The following is an 18,941-nucleotide window of genomic DNA, read 5'->3' on the forward strand; positions in this document are numbered from 1 at the left end:
CCCTATGTTACAACCATACCCGGTCTCCCCTATACTGCTAAACATTCAGAGTTCAGCATAACTGCTCATTAATTAGAAAGAAAACCGCACACTCACCCCCCAGTTTACTGCAGCTGTAATGAGACAAAAATATAAGTATAAGACAAAAATACAACAGAAAATGTGGAGAAATCGGGCAATCCGATGGATGAGTGTGGGTTTGGCAGTTGCCAGGAGAACAGTACTAGTCTGACTGCACTGTGCCAAGTGTAAAGTTTGGTGGAGGGGGGATTATGGTGTGGGGTTGTTTTTCAGGAGTTGGGCTCGGCCCCTTAGTTCCAGTGAAAGGAACTCTTAATGCTTCAGCACCAAGAGATTTTGCACAATTTCATGCTCACAAGTTTGTGGGAACAGTTTGGGGACGGCCCCTTCCTGTTCCAACATGACTGCGCACAAAGCAAGGTCCATAAAGACATGGATGAGTGAGTTTGGTGTGGAAGAACTTGACTGGCCTGCACAGAGTCCTGACCACAACCCGATAGAACACCTTTGGGATGAATTAGAGTGGAGACTGTGAGCCAGACCTTCTCATCCTACATCAGTGTCTGACCTCACAAATGTGCGTCTAGAAGAACGGTCAAAAATTCCCATGAACGCACTCCTAAACCTTGTGGAAATCCACCCCTTGCTGTTATAGCTGAAAAGGGTGGGCTGACATCATATTAAACCCTGACGATTAAGAATGGGATGTCACTTAAATTCATATGCGAGTGAAGGCAGACGACCAAATACTTTTGTCATCTGTGGAAACTTACTCTTCTACCTTAATCACTTGAACCCTTCACTTGCTATTTAAGTGTTGTTTGTAAGACATTATTCAGCAATTACATTGCAGTCATATGCAAAATTTTTAATCCCCCCAGTAAATTGAGATATTTTGTTGATTTTCAAGATAAATGAACACATCCTCTACAGAGAACACGCTATTACACATTGTAATGCAAAGTTACTGTTTATTTACTGGTAAAAAATGAAATATAACAAATCAACAAAACGTCACTTGACTAGGGCACCCAAGCTTTTGCATACAATACTATATGTAAGCCACACACATACAGGCATTGCTAGGGTGTTATGAAACATTGTATTGTCAGTTATGTCATTAACTACTTAACTTCAAACATGGCATTTATTGAATCTAATCGCTCAAAGAATTATGGGAGTTGGAGTTATTTTACAACGCTGGTAGATACTTATTAACCTCCACACTTTACCTTCACTGAACTAGACTACTGTGCATTCTAGTGGCCACAGTGATTTAATGCATATTAAAGAATTATAGTTTATTATCTGTTATCTAGAAATGGTTCACCTTGACCTCATATAGCACTTTAACAGAAATCAGGATCCCAGATTAGTGAGCCAGAGTTGACCGTGACAGGACAAACTCCATAATAACACTCAAGGGACTCAAGGGAGTGATTTACAGCCACAGAGAAAATGTGGCTCCTAACAACCACCTGGTAGACACCAAAACTGCCCCCCTCAGATAAACAGCATGTAAAATCAAGCTGCTTCAAATCTGAAAACATCCACAGATGTTTCTGTCCACCCTTCCACTGTGAGAAGATGACTCAGCACTATGGGTCTGAAAGGATGTGTAGCTGTTCAAGAAGAACCTCACTGAGAAAAGGAGATGGACACTGTAACGGGGAGGCGGACGCAAGGGGCAAACAATCGTGACAGACACATCAAAAAAAGAAGCTGAACAATGGACTGACCACCCCAGAGTCCAGACCTCAACACCACTGAATGGCTTTGATTACTTTAGAAAATAATCAAACAACTTCTAAGACTGAACTTTGTAGCTTTGTAGGAAAATATCCCTGCACATTTCCTAAAAGAGAAACATCATCAGTTATTTTGGTGCAGTTTTCTCTTCATTATCTCTCACTGCAGTCCTTGCTTTGATTTCTCATGCCTGAGCTGCAACATGATATGTTCAACATGATGGCACACATCACTCTGATTAGCTGACCCAGGCCTTATCCAATCAAAAATATATTGTCGCTGCCAAAATATAATCTTATTCATTTTAATGTGTGTACTTCATTCAAACACAGCAGTTGCTTTACATTCTGTGAAAATGTCATGATGCATGAACCAACAGAAATGCACTAAAATAGCTTGAAATAAAATCTCAGTCCTACTTTATATTTAGTGTCTCTAATAACGGTGTAGTTACATGTAGTTACGGTGTAGATGAATAACACATGCAACAACACTAACTACTGATGATTTAGTCCAGGGGTGCACAACATACGGCCCGCGGGCCAGACACAGCCCGCCTACACGTTGTACGTGGCCCGCCAAAGAAAGTACTGACACATTATTAAGTAAATATAGCTGGCACCTCAAATTCATTGGGCAGTTTCATGAAAATGTGAAGCATTGCCCCCTAGTGTTTACTTTCAAACATCTGACTCATTCTCCCGAACATAGTCGAACCATAGGTTCATGTAATAAACGCAATTCTGTATTGTGGTAAGCTGTCGCAAAAACTGCGGCAACGAAATCAAAACCAGCATGTCTTTGTCAAAACCAAGAACGAGTAAAAAAGAGAAAAGTTGATCTTGAAAATTGGAAATTTAACCCAGAATGGACATCCAAGTACTTCTTTTATGAAACAAACCATGGCGTTTTCTCATGTCTGGTGTGTTTGGAATGCGTAGCCATGGCAAAGGAATATAATTTACAGAGACATTACGAAACAAAAACCCAAAACTCATTGATTTACAAGGTGAGGAGAGAAAACAAAAGATTGAAGCACTAATGAAGTAATTGGTGAGTCAACAAGGCGTGTTCGAAAAGAGACGAAAGGAGTCTGATGCATGTACCATTGCTATCTACAGGACAAAATCCGTACCATTGTTGACGGAGAATGTGTTAAATACTATATGATGGAGGTTTGTGATGTACTTTGCCCAGAAACCAAAGATGCTTTTAAAAACATAAGTCTCTCAAGAACACCCATTCATCGATTAATACCGATACAGCACAGCTCCCAATATTCATCCATGGTGTCACTGATACATATCAAATCTATCATGAACTTGCAGCAGTAGTGCCCTTGTCTGGTAGAACAACTGGGTTTGAGATTTTCAATGCAAAATTCAAAAAAGCAGTGGAGGACCTAAATTTACCCTGGAGCAAGTTATCAGCCGTAGCGACTGATGGTGCTCCCTCCATGATCAGAGAGAAGAATGGCTTCACTGGATATCTGAAGAGGCACCTAGGACCAGACCTCGCAGTGCAACTTAAACACTACCACTGCATAATTCCCCAAGAGGCACTGTGTGAAAACATTTATGATTTAAAGACGTAATGGACTTTGTTGTATCTGCTGTTAATTTTATCTGTGCAAGATCACTGAACCACAGGGAATTTCAGGCTTTTCTGGAAGACATCAGCACAGTCTATGGGGATGTTATCTATCACACAGAGGTGAGATGGCTGAGTCGTGGCAATGTTTTGAAAATACTTTTTGCAATGAGAAATGTAATCAAGCTGTTCTTACAGCAGAAGGGAAAGGACACTTCAGTCATGGAAAACACTGACTGGATTGCTGATATGGCTTTTTTGATAGACCTAACTGGACACTTAAATGATCTCAATTTGAAACTGCAAGGGAAAGACAGATTGATTTGCCACTTGTTTGAGGTTGTCTGTGCGTTTGAAATGAAACTGAATCTTTTTGCAACTCAGTTAAAGAAAGGAAATTGGACACATTTTCCAATGTGCCAAGAGGCCTTTACTCACAAGGACTATAACTGGAGGCGAGACAGCTGTGTGCTGGAAGACATAAAACAGGCGCTCACTACAAGATTTTGGCAGTTCAGGAATGAACAGGCTGCACTCAGACTACTTGCAGATCCATTCTCTGTAGATACCAAAACTGCCCCTGGTGAATTACAACTTGAAATAATTGTGCTCTGCAGCGACGAGAAGTAAGCTCCTAGAGTTTTATCAAGTCCTGGACAGAGAACAGATTCCCAGTCTCTTTGCACTTACGTATGTGAAACAATGTTTTCCTTAATGAAACTGAATAAATCTCCCCTACGAACAAGATTAACTGATGAGAACCCGCAGGCAGTGCTCAGACTTGCGACCACTTCACTGGAACCTGACATTAGTCAGTTTGTGTCAGAGAAGCGCTGCAGTATCTCACACTGACCAAGACACTTGTAAGTACCTGATGTTATGTAATAATAGTATAGTAGCGTACTGTAGTACAAATTAATGTGAGCAAGTCTATAAAAATATAATGTAAAAATTTGTGCAGTTGTCTGTGTAAAATCGGACCTCAGTGAAAAGAAGTTGTGCATCCCTGATTTAGTCAGTGTTACATACAGCAGTACAGCCAATATTATTACACATGTGTATCAACTTCAGTTTTGCCTCATGTAATTACACAAGTGGATCTGATACACAGGAGATTTCCAGTGGTGAAGTGTTAAAGTTACAATATGTGGACTGTTCTTGTGTAGTTATAATCTAGGTACTGTGTAATAAAGAAGGGGTAATATAGACTCTGCTATGGCAGTAAATCAATACATTTAACTGATGTTATGCAGGTTACATTTTAAGATAAGGGGGCGTCTGCTGTTCTGTCACGTTACAGAATGGTTTAAGGCTGAAACTGGTTACAGTGTCACAGCAGTAGCAACATAAATGCTGGCTAAGTGTTAGGAAAGCTGGCAGATACCTTGTAAGTAATGTCTTAATGTACGTTATTCCAGACTTTTACTGCTAGAAAAGACGTCTGAAGAAAATGCTGTTCCACCCTGATTACAGTGTGATTACATTGTCGTTATTACCCTAGTGTAATTACATGAGAGGATAGGCTGTTACAGCTTACAGTTACAGTATCTCTTTGTGTTAACTTGTCCTGTAAAGTTACTGTTGTGGAGATATGTGTGTTTTTTTTACACTTTTACTTTCATTTTAAATACAGAATGCTCTACCAGCAGAATCTGTTCTTTGGAACTGTAAACAACTTCCAGAGAACAGCTCAGTCAGTCAATAATCAAATGCAGTGATATAAAAAGGCACACATATCTAGTCATTATACGTACTACACTGATGAGAATGAACAATTATGGCCTGATCCAAATGCAGACAGAGAGCAGTCTTGGAATAAAGGCTGTGCTCATGATGTTGTGAGAGTGTATTTTAATGACATGTTAAGTTGGCAGTAGCTCTTTCAGTTGAGAGGCGTGACAAGGAATGACAGGGGCTAATAATTATAAGGCCTGGGCTTTCCTGTCTGGCAAGGTTAACAAGGAAATATGTTGTTCTGTAACTTGAAATTCATCTTCACTTCGGGGTCTCTTCATCCACGTCCCTTTTTCAGCGCAGGTTTGGTTCGTTGAAAGCATAGCCTACAAATAGCGCAGAGTTACTACACAAACCGCAAAACCACACAAAACCTCAATTTCAAAAGGTTTTAAAGCAATTTGACTCACGTGTCTCTCCAGATTGATTCATTTCCTTGCGAAGGCCAAGCTTTTCAGTGAGGTGTTTGTCCTTTTGCTCCAAAATAGATATCATCAGCACACTGGCCACATCACCTTTGTTGTACACCATGTCTACAAGTTGGCCAACTCTGTCCTCCTGCACTTGGTTGGCCTGCAGAATCTGGTTGGCTTCTCTGCCAGTGAGAACAGGAGGGTTTGAAGATCGAAGACCATCAATCACGTCCTTAAGAACCGCTTCAGAAACTCTTGCGATGAGTTCTAGCCGGACTTTTGACAGCTCATCTGCAGAAAGAGGAAAAATGTGTATGTAATAATTAGAGAAAAAAATAACATGCAAACCTCAAAACTAAACATAATATGAAATTTCTCAGTATTTGCTTTGAGCTGTCAATCAATCAATCAATCAATCAATCTTTATTTAATCTCGGAGAACATTGAGGGTGACCTTCATTTACAGTGTTGCCGAGTAGATACAGAGCAAGGGATTGATGACACACGTGCACACGTGATACCACATTTAAACTTGAGAAAACATTCCCAATGGAAAAGTAAGATCCTTTACATTGATTTAACATCAAATACAGCACACTGGAAAGCAACATAGGCATTGCCATCATTACATTTCAAGGCAGACTGTACTCATTTCTGACATGAATTCAGCTTTTCCTTTTTAAAATACAAATCTTAACGCATTGTTTATCAGTAAAAAAAAAAGCCCAGCAACATAAAAACTGTAATCGAGGGTTTGTTTTTCATTTGACTATGTAAGAGTAAATATTAGGTCTGCATTGCATTTCATATTTTTTAAGTGTAGTGACTTGAATTTGGTATGAATTCCTCCCCATAAGGGTTTACATTTAGATGTTTACATTTACATTTCCAGCATTTACCAGACGCTTTTATTCAGAGCGACTTACAAGAAGTGCTTTGTCTATCTAGAGAAAGTATCTTTGTTAGTTAACAATAGGTTAGAGAGAAAGCCAGTCCTGAGCTCAGATACTACTAAGATACAGATGACAACACAATCAGATCTTTCCTTGTTATCGGTGAACAAAGTAACTCAGACGCTTTCATGCAATGATAATCACTATTCAGGGTGTATATTTCACACATTTCTTAAGATATCTGGTTTAGGTTTGAGACTTACCGGCCATGTTCTGTTGTTTATGAGTGTGAGAGTGAACCCAGTTTCCTTAGTGACTTTGATTTGTGGGCAGGGACCATGTATGCAGATAGAGGGAGGGGTTTAGTACTAAGTTTTATTTGTGAATAAGAGAAACAGAATTCTTGAGGGGGGGCAAGGAAGTGTGTATGTGGGTGGAGGATCTTGGCACTCAAGCTCCCTTCCATCTACAGCGCTTTCTTGTTCACTGCCTTCAAAACAAGTTATTCTCGAACTGAAGTAACAGCTTCTCACCACAGAGGATCTCCTCACAGAGATGGCTGGTAAGACAGATTCCTGAGCTCTACCAGGCTTTTGTTTGAATAAAGAGAAAAAACAAGAGACCAACTACACTCAGACATATGAAGGCTAGATAGTGGAAAGCAAAGTAGCTTCTAGCTACTAACATGAACAGAGAAACAGAAGAGACAGCATGCATGCTCTTCTTTAAGCCCAGCTTCTGTTTAATTGAGTCTTTGGAGGCTTGTTGGCCTCTAGGGATACAACAGGGGCGTTGCTAGGATCTAAAGGCATTGGGGGTTTAGCCTAGACCTCTTCTGTTGGGCGGTATGTGGGGATCATGTCGTTTAGAGGTGATTTCACTGACTTTCTTCAGGTAAATCCAGTGAGTGCGTTTACATGCACTCAGTAATCTGTTCATAATTGGGTTTCTGCAGTTATCTGATTATTCAAATAGTTATTATCAATCAAATGGTCATGTAAACAGCAAACTGATTTCTTAGATCAGAAAAGGGTCTGGAAATCTGATGTAAAAATCTGATAAAACAGCTGGATTTTACCTCAGAAATCAGATTTCAGTGCTTCATTTCTTTCGTCTGTCTCAGTCAGCGCATGTGTGGAAACATTGCGTTACTGGAAAGACTACATGCTTGGAGAAATGAAGGATCTAAATATTCTTCATTTTCTAGATCAGTGAGGTCCAGTTAGAGAAAATCTCCTCAAGCAAAGGTCCCAAACATCACAATGTCTAACTTGCATTATGATTCAGTGCCATGTACCGTTGTCAAAACGTAGTTCCTCTGTTACTTCCTAATTATGTTGGTAGTTAATCTCATGTGTAAGGTCTTCAGCTCCTGAAGTCTTCACCAATGGCAGAGCTCCTAGGCTATTGATCCTGATTGGACAATTTTCTATTGGCTGTTTCAAGAGTTTAACCCTTTTGTTACCAAAAAACTTACTACTATTAATACTACAAAAACTTTATTTAAAACTAGTTTAAATACGACAAGCACAATGATTCTGTTAAATAAAAATAAACCTAGAAGGCTCTGAAGTGGCCCTCTGATTTATATCAGCAGCACGTTCTCCATCATATTTTCTACTCTTTTCTGATGACTTGGCAAAGTGGCCTTGTTAGACTGTTACATTTTGTATAATGTAGTACAAACAAGTTGCCTTTCTAGGCTGCATCCTAGCATTTGAAAAGCAGTAAATAGCTTATACATAGAATATACCATCAAATACAATGCAGGTCACTCAGGTCACTCTAAAATAACTATAGTTAACTTTAGTTAATGTTCTCTGGCTCATGTAATTATTTTCCTCAGACAAGGTGCTCGCAGATGTCCAAATTCAGCTAACGAAAGGTTTGACGCTGACTGTGATCAAGCAGCTCCTGGACGATCTGAAAATGGACAAAGTATTAAACGAAGAAGAAGCTGAAACCATCCTGGAGTCGAATGCAGCGCGAGCTGATAAAGCTCGTGATCTAATCCACAGTGTTGAGAAGAAAGGGTGTGTGGCCAGTGAAATCATGATAGCAAAACTAAAAGTCCGTGATCAACATCTTTACAATGAGCTGAAACTGGGTAGGCCTCTGCTGCCAGCTTGTGAGGAACCTGCACCTGAAGCTCTTGCTCATCAGCCAATTACTGTCTCAGGTAAGTTACTCTGTATGTTTAACTTAAATGGATTTTTGTGGGTAAAATCTCTTTATATTTTCAGTTAATACTGCTTAAATCAGGGATGCCCAACTCTGGTCCACTGGTCAACTCTGGAGTGCTGGACTGTGGCGAAATCCAATGTAAACAAGGGTATGCCCTCTGACACTCTACCCCCAGGTTTCTCTTCCCGTCCTGATTTCACTTCCCAAAGAGCCTCAGGCAGAGTTAGCAGACTAGCACATTTTCACTACCACTATTTTCACTACCACATTCACTAATGTGTAATTACACATTACAGTGTAATTGTATGTTCCATGTATCAGACACATATCAGACATATGGTATATATGTAATCCATCTTACCCACCTAGAAGACATTTGTATGGTCCATATATTATGCATATGTCCAATATTTGATACTTAATTTATGTATATGTACTTATATTTTGGAACATATGCCTTAAGGATATACAGTATCTCACAAAAGTGAGAACACCCCTCATACTTCTGCAGATATTTTATTATATCTTTTCATGGGACAGCACTATAAAGATGAAACTCGGATATAACTTAAAGAAGTCAGTGTTCATTTTGCATAACAGTACAGATTTACTGTCCACTGAAAAAACTCAACACACAGCCATTAATGTTTAAATAGCTGGCAACACTAGTGAGAACACCTCATAGTGAACATGTACAAATTGTGCCCAATTGGGTTGTTGTCTCTCCCTGGTGTCATGTGACTCATTAGAATTACAAGGTTCCAGGTGTGAATGGGGAGCAGGGCTGTTAAATTTGGTGTTTTGGGTACAATTCTCTCGTACCAGCCACTACATATTCAACATGGCACCTCATGGTAAAGAACTCTCTGAGGATGTGAGAAATAAAATTGTTGCTCTCCACAAAGATGGTCTAGGCTATACAAAGATTGCTAACACCCTGAAACTGAGCTATAGCACGTTGGCCAAAGACATACAGCGGTTTTCCAAGACAGGCTCCACTCGGAACAGGCCTCACCAGGGTCGACCAAAGAAGTTGACTCCACGTGTTCAGCATCACATCCAGAGGTTGGCTTCAAAAAATATGAGGGCTGCCAGCATTGCTGCAGAGGTTGAAGAAGTAGGAGGTCAGCCTGTCAGTGCTCAGACCATACGCCACACAATGCATCAACTCAGTCTGCATGGCCGTCGTCCCAGAAGGAAGCCTCGTCTGAGGCTGACGCACAAGAAAGTCCAAGAACATGGATTACTGGAACTATGTCCTGTGGTCTGACGAGACCAAGATAAACTTGTTTGGCTCAGATGATGTCCAGCATGTGTGGTGGCACCCTGGTGAAAAGTACCAAGACAACTGTCTCTTGCCTACGGTCAAGTATGGTGGTGGTAGCATCTTAGTCTGGAGCTGCATGAGTGCTGCCAGCATTGGGGAGCTGTGGTTCATTGAGGGAAAGATGAATTCCAACATGTATTGTGACATTCTGAAGCTGAGCACGATCCACTCCCTTTGGAAACTTCGCCACATGGCAGTTTTCCAACTCGATTACGACCCCAAACACACCTCCAAGATAAGATCTGCCTTGCTGAAGGTAAAGGTGATGGACTGGCCAAGTATGTCTCCAGACCTAAACCCACCTGTGGGGCATCCTCAAGTGGAAGGTGGAGGAGCGCAAGGTGTCTAACATCCACCAGCTCCATGATGTGGAAGAGGATTCCAGTAGCAACCTGTGCAGCTCTAGAGAATTCCATGCCCAAGAGGGTTAAGGCAGTGCTAGATAATAATGGTGGTCACACAAAATATTGACACTTTGAGCACAGTTTGGACATGTCCACTATGAGGTGTTCTCACACTGACTGCTTTAAGTTATATCTAAGTTTCATTTCTATAGTGTTGTCATATGAAAAGATATAATAAAAAGTTGCCTCACAGCACAAAGGGACTGGGTTTGATTCCCCGGCTGTGTGACCAGGGTCCTTTCTGTATGGAGTTTGCATGTTCTCCCCATGTCTGTGTGGGTTTCCTCCGGGTTCTCTGGTTTATTCTCACAGCCCAAAGACATGCAGTCAGGCCAATTGGACATGGCAAATTGCCTCTAAGTGTGAGCGTGTGAGTGAATGTGTATGTCTATCGGTCTGCTCTGTACAGGGTGATCTTGCCTTCCACCAGCTGGGATAGGCTCCAGCTCCCCCCACAACCCAGAAGGAGAAGTGGATTAGAGGCTGTGTGTGTGTGTATTTGGACATTTGTGGGGACTTTTCAGTCATGCTAAGTTATGTTACATCCATGGACTAACAACTAGCTTGTTATCCGTTGGATAAGCGCATCATCACCCCCTATTATGCGTTATGCCTTCATGAGATGTTGGATTCGTTTAGAAATATCACACCCAGTATGTTCACACCCTAAAAAGTCTCTGTTTTAGCCCAAGGTTTCTTTACCTTTCAATACAAGACCAATGCTGGACTCTGACTATGCTGGGCCAGAGTTGGATATAATTGATTAAAGCAATATTGACTTAATGCAACAAAGGACTTCACAGTGAACTAACATTAATGGCTTGAATCAATATTCTTGTGAATACAACAACCATTAAAAAATGTTTATATATTTTAATGTTTAATATTATTAAATAATGATTGTAACTAATAACACTGAACATGCTTTCTTTTAGCCTGTTTAGCCTCTTTTCTTTAGCCTGTTTAGCCTCTTTTCTTTTAGCCTGTTTAGCCTTTTTTTTTTTAGCCTGTTTAGCCTCTTTTCTTTTAGCCTATTTAGCCTCTTTTCCTTTAGTCTGTTTAGTCTCTTTTCTTTTAGTCTGTTTAGTCTCTTTTCTTTTAGCCTGTTTAGCCTCCTTTCTTTAGCCTATTTAGCCTCCTTTCTTTTAGCCTATTTAGCCTCCTTTCTTTTAGCCTGTTTAGCCTCCTTTCTTTAGCCTATTTAGCCTCCTTTCTTTTAGCCTGTTAGCCTCCTTTCTTTTAGTCTGTTTAGCCTCCTTTCTTTAGCCTATTTAGCCTCCTTTCTTTTAGCCTATTTAGCCTCCTTTCTTTTAGCCTGTTTAGCCTCCTTTATTTAGCCTGTTTAGCCTCCTTTCTTTAGCCTGTTTAGCCTCCTTTCTTTTAGCCTGTTTAGCCTCCTTTCTTTAGCCTATTTAACCTCTTTTCTTTTAGCCTGTTTAGCCTCTTTTCTTTTAGCCTGTTTAGCCTCTTTTCTTTTAGCCTGTTTAGCCTCCTTTATTTAGCCTGTTTAGCCTCCTTTCTTTTAGCCTGTTTAGCCTACTGTCTTTAGCCTGTTTAGCATCTTTTCTTTTAGCCTATTTAGCCTCCTTTCTTTAGCCTGTTAAGGCTCCTTTCTTTAGCATATTTAGCCTCCTTTCTTTTAGTCTGTTTAGCCTCCTTTCTTTAGCCTATTTAGCCTCTTTTCTTTTAGCCTATTTAGCCTCCTTTCTTTTAGCCTGTTAGCCTCCTTTCTTTAGCCTGTTTAGCCTCCTTTCTTTTAGCCTGTTTAGCCTCCTTTCTTTTAGCCTGTTTAGCCTCCTTTCTTTAGCCTGTTTAGCATCCTTTCTTTAGCCTGTTTAGCCTCTTTTCTTTTAGTCTCTTTAGCCTCTTTTCTTTTAGTCTGTTTAGCCTCTTTTCTTTTAGTCTGTTTAGCCTCCTTTCTTTAGCCTGTTTAGCCTCTTTTCTTTTAGTCTGTTTAGGCTTCTTTCTTTTAGCCTGTTTAGCATCTTTTCTTTTAGCCTATTTAGCCTCCTTTCTTTTAGTCTGTTTAGCCTCCTTTTTTTAGCCTGTTTAGCCTCTTTTCTTTTAGTCTGTTTAGCCTCCTTTCTTTAGCCTCTTTTCTTTTAGTCTGTTTAGCCTCTTTTCTTTTAGTCTGTTTAGCCTCTTTTCTTTTAGTCTGTTTAGCATCCTTTCTTTAGCCTGTTTAGCCTCTTTTCTTTTAGTCTGTTTAGCCTTCTTTCTTTTAGCCTGTTTAGCATGTTTTCTTTAGCCTCTTTAGCCTCTTTTCTTTTAGTCTGTTTAGCCTCCTATTTTTAGCCTGTTTAGCCTCTTTTCTTTTAGTCTGTTTAGCCTCTTTTCTTTTAGTCTGTTTAGCCTCCTTTCTTTAGCCTCTTTTCTTTTAGTCTGTTTAGCCTCTTTTCTTTTAGCCTATTTAGCCTCTTTTCTTTTAGCCTGTTTAGCCTCCTTTCTTTAGCCTGTTTAGCCCCCTTTCTTTAGCCTGTTTAGCCTCTTTTTTTAGCCTATTTAGCCTCCTTTCTTTTAGCCTGTTTAGCCTGCTTGCTTTTAGCCTTGTTGTTAAAAAATGAGTCCTTCAATTTAACAAAACTGGTTTCTCACTTCATCTATCAGTACATTCAGTGGTCCATGCGGGCAGCAACAGTCCATTTACAGGTACAATGTTTGTAGCGAATTGACGCATTTAAGGGGAACTCCACTTACCTTTTGCAAAAATTCTGCATAATTAATTGATTAAGATGTCAACAAAATCATTCAATGTAGTTTGCTATGAAACACTCTGTTCTAGAGAAAGTCAACAGAATTGTTCACAGTGGTGGTGATAGGAACCAGACGTCCACCTCTATCCACCATGTCCATGACAGAATGTTATCACATGAAATCGTTGTGAATTCACTGCCTGACACCTGAGACATTGTAGTTCATAGTTTTATATGATACGATAGTTTTGATATTAAGTTTTGGATTCAGACAGTTCATGCTGGAGGGGTACATGGTGGGCACTGTGAGGCAAAGAGTCCTCAAAAATTTACTTTTTTAGATATTATCCATATTTTGTCATTGTCAACATTGCATATAAAGACTCAGGAGGCATTTAAGAAAATGCATGAATTATACATTATTTTTATTGTAGATGTTGAGACCTCTGGTTCCTATCACCACCACTGTAAAGACATCTAGAATGTGGCATTTCACATCAAATCACCCTGAATGACTTTGATTATATCTGATCAATTGAACTATGCGGCAATTTTGAAAAGTCTGTGGAATTTCCCTTTGATTTGCCAAGATTGTGTGTCCATAACATATTACAACATAAATATGACTGTTGAAAAGATGTTTATACAGTATAACTTTTTATAGTTGTGCTATTATGAATATTGACAGTAAACATGCATTTCTTTCATTTTTCTTTTTCTCTCTGCTTTGTTCTTTGTGGTCATATTTTCTTAGACGATGACAGCAATGAGGTAACGATATACCAAATACACTTTTTACACATTTTAGTCAATCAATGACATTAACTGTAACTGTATAGGCTACAATGCTTTACAGTTTCAGCTACTTTCAATTTAATGTATTTAAAAAAATGCATGGCTTTTTCTTGAAAGGTATACACAATGGACAGCATTCCCCGCGGTTTCTGTGTAATCATCAACAATGAGGAATTTAAAAATGAGAAGCGAAAAGGATCTGACAAAGATGCAGGTTTGAATTAGTTCATTTTCTATGGATCATTCTACTGAATACTTAACTATGTTTGTTTTATTCAAACAAATGACTAAATATTTTCTCACTACCAAAACAATCAGAACACTCTCCAAACCTTAACAAATGTTTCGGTAGTGACAGTTTTAGCACATGACTAGCAAACACAGCTTTGACCAGCTGTACGCACCGAAAAAACTTATTTTTCATTAAATCACAAAATAGTTTACATAATTGCAGGAAATATGTGTTTCGGTAGTGTAAGAAAAATTCTCTGTTTAAAAAAGAGCCTGAGATCACTGGTCAAAAATAAATATAGGAACAAGGTTCTTACAGCTGAGCAGGCAGTGTCATGTTTTTTTCAGAGCTGACCACTCCACTTCTCAATAGCCAATTCGAGAAGCGACGAATCCTGTTTACCTAGAACTGGTGTAGCTCTTTTTAGCTTCGTGCACGCATTCCCCTACATGTACTTTAATGCTTATACATATTTTTATCCTTACATGATCTCACAGAGCACAAATGCTTACACACATTTTTAATGTGACCTTGCAGAGTATGTCACAGCATAGAATATACTCTTCTGTTACAGCATAGAGTATAAAGTTCAGTTTTTCTAACAGGTACTGAAAGTTCTTAATGTTTTACACTGATTTTCATGTGATCTAGCCAGAGCCTGGCCACTTCTTATTCCCCATGTTATATCAAAAACAGGACTGCTGATCAGCAGAGGGCGCCTGTGAGTGAGTCCTCAATGAATGGGAGTAAATGGAGCTCAACGGCTAAAAACGAAAAGTTAAAATAGTTTCTGATCACTCGCCCAGAACATTTCTGTAATTTTAAAAGTAGAAGGATGTATTTCACTAAAAAAAACAAAGAAAAATTTTTCCTTTTTTCTGCAGCAAACCGGTTTTGGGCAGCAGGAAGCGGGCTTTACTGCTAGAGCTTGATGATTGATGGGCGAGCGGAGCAGCTCATTGGCTGTTTGCACTCACTGACATCATGAACATACACAAGATGGTGTTTTAAACTTCTATAACTCAAGTTTAAAAGCTCTTAAAAGTATAACAGCGGGGTTAAAATGCTTTATGATATTCATTGTTCAGGAAATTATTGCATTCTTTTACATTAAAAATGTTTAAGCATTTAAAAACTATGATTTTGCTCAAATGCTCCATATCAACCCATTCACTGTGGACTCACTCGGGAATGCCCTCTAGTGTTTGAGTGGGAATTCTCCTCTCTACAAGTTCTCTGATCTAACTGCTCACCATGTGGCCATGAGGGACACGGATGCAGCCTCATTTCCTGCTCTAAAATGCGGGGGTGTGGCTAAAATAAGGCTCCACCTAGAGACCAAAACCTCTTGTGTTTCAGTAGTGACATGCAAACATGGGGCACCATTTTTAAATACAGTTTTTTTTTATTTAAAAACTAAACTCATGATGAATCCAAGTTTTTTTTTAACTTCACTTTAAAACAAATCCAAAAGATCCAAAAAATATAACAAAAGGTAAGTATTTTTTTCACAAGTGTTCATTTTTAGGTTTGGGACAGTCATCCGCCAAAAGAAAATACCTTATAGATGATGTGTTTGTATAAATTCAGTTTGTTACCATCTCAATGCACTGGCTTTAAAATAGATCATAATATAAGCCTTATAAATAACTATGATTTTTAATTTTTTTTTTTTATTTCTGTGGGACTGCAGTTTGAAATAATACAGTAGAACGGTCCATTTATATCATACATACTGTATATGATCAGTTATTTCTGTGGTGAGTAATTAACCTGTGTATGGTGGACGGGCACACGACACACCCTCCTTGGAAGGACTTTACATTGCTCCATAAACTGTATACTATACGTAATGGTGTCTGTAATTTTATGTAACATTGTTATGAATGTTGTGATATAATAATCATACAAAACCAGAATCTGCTCTCTTATCTCTGTTTCAGCTGCTTTGGAGAAAGTGTTTAAGATTCTGGGTTTTGATGTTCAAATTTATACTAATCAGGAAGCAGAGGCGATGAAGAAGCTTCTGCTAGACTTCAGCAAGAAAGAACATGGAGATTGCTTTGTCTGCTGTGTGCTCAGTCATGGAGAGAAGGAAGGTGTGCTTGGGATAGATGAGGAACTGTGTCCCATGAAGGACATCCTGTCTCCATTTGATGGGATAAACTGCTCTTCTCTGGCCGGCAAGCCCAAGGTGTTCTTCATCCAGGCCTGCAGAGGGGAAAACATGGAAGCGAATGTTGTGGTCTCTGAAGATAATGTTGTTGAGGTGGATGGCTTGGGTTTGACAATTGGCGGTCCAAAAAACACTTACAGCATCTCCCAATACTCTGATTTCCTGGTCTCCATGTCCACAGTAGACGACCATGTCTCATATCGAAATGAAGGTGGCTCATGGTTCATTCAAGCACTCTGCAAACAATTAGAAGACGGAAGTCAACGGTGAGCTCTCATCTGTCTTAGGCTATGTTCACACAGCTGGTAGAAGTGACCCAAATCCGATCTTTTCTACATACGTGACACATTTGTGTGTTAGTGTGAACAGCAAAAACGCATTGAATCTGACATTTTCAATTCCGATTTGAGACGCTTTCATACGTGGCACTGAAATCCGATCCATATTCGATCTGCGGCAATGCGACTCAGTCTGAACAGCCAGATCGGAATTCATGCAACTTTTACATCAGTAAAACTGAACATTCGTCATAATTTCGCACTGCTGAGGCTGATAAACATTTAGGCTGATGTTTCTGTTTAAAAAAAACGTGAGACTCATCGCAGCTGCTCTGAGTTTGGACAGGGTTTGAACAAAGCGGCCAAGCGCGGCCCGAGGGGCCCAAGGAGCCCGAGGCTGCAGCGTCAGAGAACAGCTTAAACAACCCGAGGACACAAACCAAAGAAGTGGCCGTGGCAGAATACCGCGCCCTTTTTATGGCGAACTCGACCACATTCTGGGTGATGAGCCCAGCTGTCAACCACTGGAACTTCATAATCGCCCCTGTAATGCTGGTGAAGACAAAACCGGGAGCGACTGGTGTTCGCTAGTCGTCATGATTGTTTACCTCTGGATGAGCCTCGTGAAGTGTATAGTTCTTTTGCGCATACGGGTCGGTTTGGGAGCTGACCTGTTCAGACTGATGTCGCATACAGATCACATTAAAAAGATGGTGTGAACAGGCAAACAAAAAATTCGGATTTGGTGAGAAAATATGATTTGGGCCACTTTTACCTGCTGTGTAAACGTAGTGGCCTATTTATCTAGCTGTGCTTACCTGTCTGTCTTTAAGCCTGTTTGTGGGCCCACACATTCATTGTTAACTTTCATAGAGCATCCATCCATCCATCCATCCATTCCGCTTCTCCGGGGTTCGGGTCGCGGGGGCAGCATCCTAAGCAATGAGGCCCAGACCTCCCTTTCCCCAGCCACTTCCACTAGCTCTCCAAGGGGGATTCCGAGGCGCTCCCAGGCCAGCTGGGCGATATAGTCACGCCAGCGTGTCCTGGGTCTTCCCCGGGGTCTCCTCCCAGGTGGACTTGCCTGTGACCAGTCCAGGAGGCATCCTAACCATATGCCCGAACCACCACAGCTGACTCCTCTCGATGTGAAGAAGCAGCGGCTCTACTCCGAGTCCCTCCCGGATGACCGAACTTCTCACCCTATCTCTAAGGGAGAGCCCAGACACCCTGCGGAGGAAACTCATTTCGGCCGCTTGTATTCGCGATCTTATTCTTTCGGTCATTACCCATGGCGTTCTGATCCTCGGTTGCTGAAACTGGCTTTCATAGAGCATTAATAACATTAATTGCCTATAATGTAATTTTCAAGCAACTGGACAGGCCATGCTTACCTAAAGCAGTTCAAAAACAGTTGCATGCAACACATTCAGATGTGTTTGCAGCATTTTTACTGATATGTATAGTAAATCGATCTAAAATGATAACTTTACAGTGTAACTTTTAGTGTAAGTCAATGGAACCAGAATTTTTGGGTCATTTTTTTGGTCCATTCATCATGAAATTTACACACAATGTAAAAGACAAAAGACACTTTCAAGTAATGATAAAAACTATGTATGTCATTCATTTATTCACAGCGGTGACGACATCCTTACAATCCTCACCAGAGTGAATAATGAGGTCAGCAGGAAGGTGGGGGAAGTGGAAGTACAACAAAGCAGATGTTGTTGTTTCTCATTTGTGACAACCCATGTTGCTAAGATGACCCCGGAGCCCTGTTACACCCTCAGAAAGAAGCTGATTTTCAGAATTGCATGAAATTTTCACAGCTGTCAATGAAAAACATTTACCCTAATAAAATGGGTTAGATTCCAATGGTTTTTGTGTTGTTGTTTGTTTCTCTCATTATGATTTCATGTCCATTTCATGTCTTTGCATCTCTTACTTTCAAGGTTCACATACATATTGTCACCTTTGTATCAAGACCTCAAAATCTCCTTATTGTTCTGCTTTTTGTTTGTTTTTGTTCTACCTTCCAAATCTGAATTACCTTCGAGTTTGTATTATTGTACAATAAATGGACCAACACAAACATTTCAAAACTGCTTTAAATAAGACCTTATTACATTAACGTACCGTAAAGTTAAGAACATTCTGCCCCCTGCTATGAATTTGCCATTTCAGAGATTCAAGGTTTTGTTATGACGTCATTATATCAATTTCAGTGAGTCTGGATTATGTAGTGTTTTGTATTTGGGCTTAGAGAAAACCAGTGTGATCCGGACCGACCTAAGGCTGTCACAGAGTAAGACTGTGGGGTGGTGGGAACTCCTTAGTGGAAGAGGAATCAATCAAGACATGTTATTTGAATTTTTTGCTCTATCTCAAAATACTGCTGCACAGATGGTATTTGGCCTGCAGATGGCAGCGACGTGTCAGTTTTCATTAC

General features: G+C 40.0%; 1 protein-coding gene across 2 annotated transcripts; it reads left to right on the forward strand.

Moving 5' to 3' along the window:
* The first annotated feature begins 6,840 nt into the window (after positions 1-6,840).
* On the forward strand, positions 6,841-18,367 carry LOC108424061 (caspase-8-like). Of its 2 annotated transcripts, XM_017691825.1 has the most exons (7): positions 6,841-6,962; positions 8,247-8,579; positions 12,923-12,964; positions 13,763-13,779; positions 13,921-14,017; positions 15,979-16,477; positions 18,130-18,367. In XM_017691825.1, exons 1-7 carry the CDS (start codon positions 6,956-6,958, stop codon positions 18,308-18,310), a joined length of 1,176 nt encoding a protein of 391 aa, XP_017547314.1. In that variant the 5' UTR covers positions 6,841-6,955; the 3' UTR covers positions 18,311-18,367. The 2 variants fall into 2 exon arrangements, with proteins under 2 accessions (XP_017547314.1, XP_017547315.1); XM_017691826.1 differs by lacking the exon at positions 12,923-12,964.
* Positions 18,368-18,941: the final 574 nt, after the last annotated feature.

Source organism: Pygocentrus nattereri, chromosome 19 (genome assembly GCF_015220715.1).
Source record: "Pygocentrus nattereri isolate fPygNat1 chromosome 19, fPygNat1.pri, whole genome shotgun sequence".
In the NCBI taxonomy this organism is placed as follows: domain Eukaryota; kingdom Metazoa; phylum Chordata; class Actinopteri; order Characiformes; family Serrasalmidae; genus Pygocentrus; species Pygocentrus nattereri.

Bases quoted from the DNA above. Each gene is read 5' to 3' on its own strand.
- LOC108424061 (XM_017691825.1), top strand. The intron at 8,580-12,922 runs GTAAGTTACTCT...TTCATCTATCAG, and splicing joins TCAGCCAATTACTGTCTCAG to TACATTCAGTGGTCCATGCG. The intron at 14,018-15,978 runs GTTTGAATTAGT...TCTCTGTTTCAG, and splicing joins AGGATCTGACAAAGATGCAG to CTGCTTTGGAGAAAGTGTTT.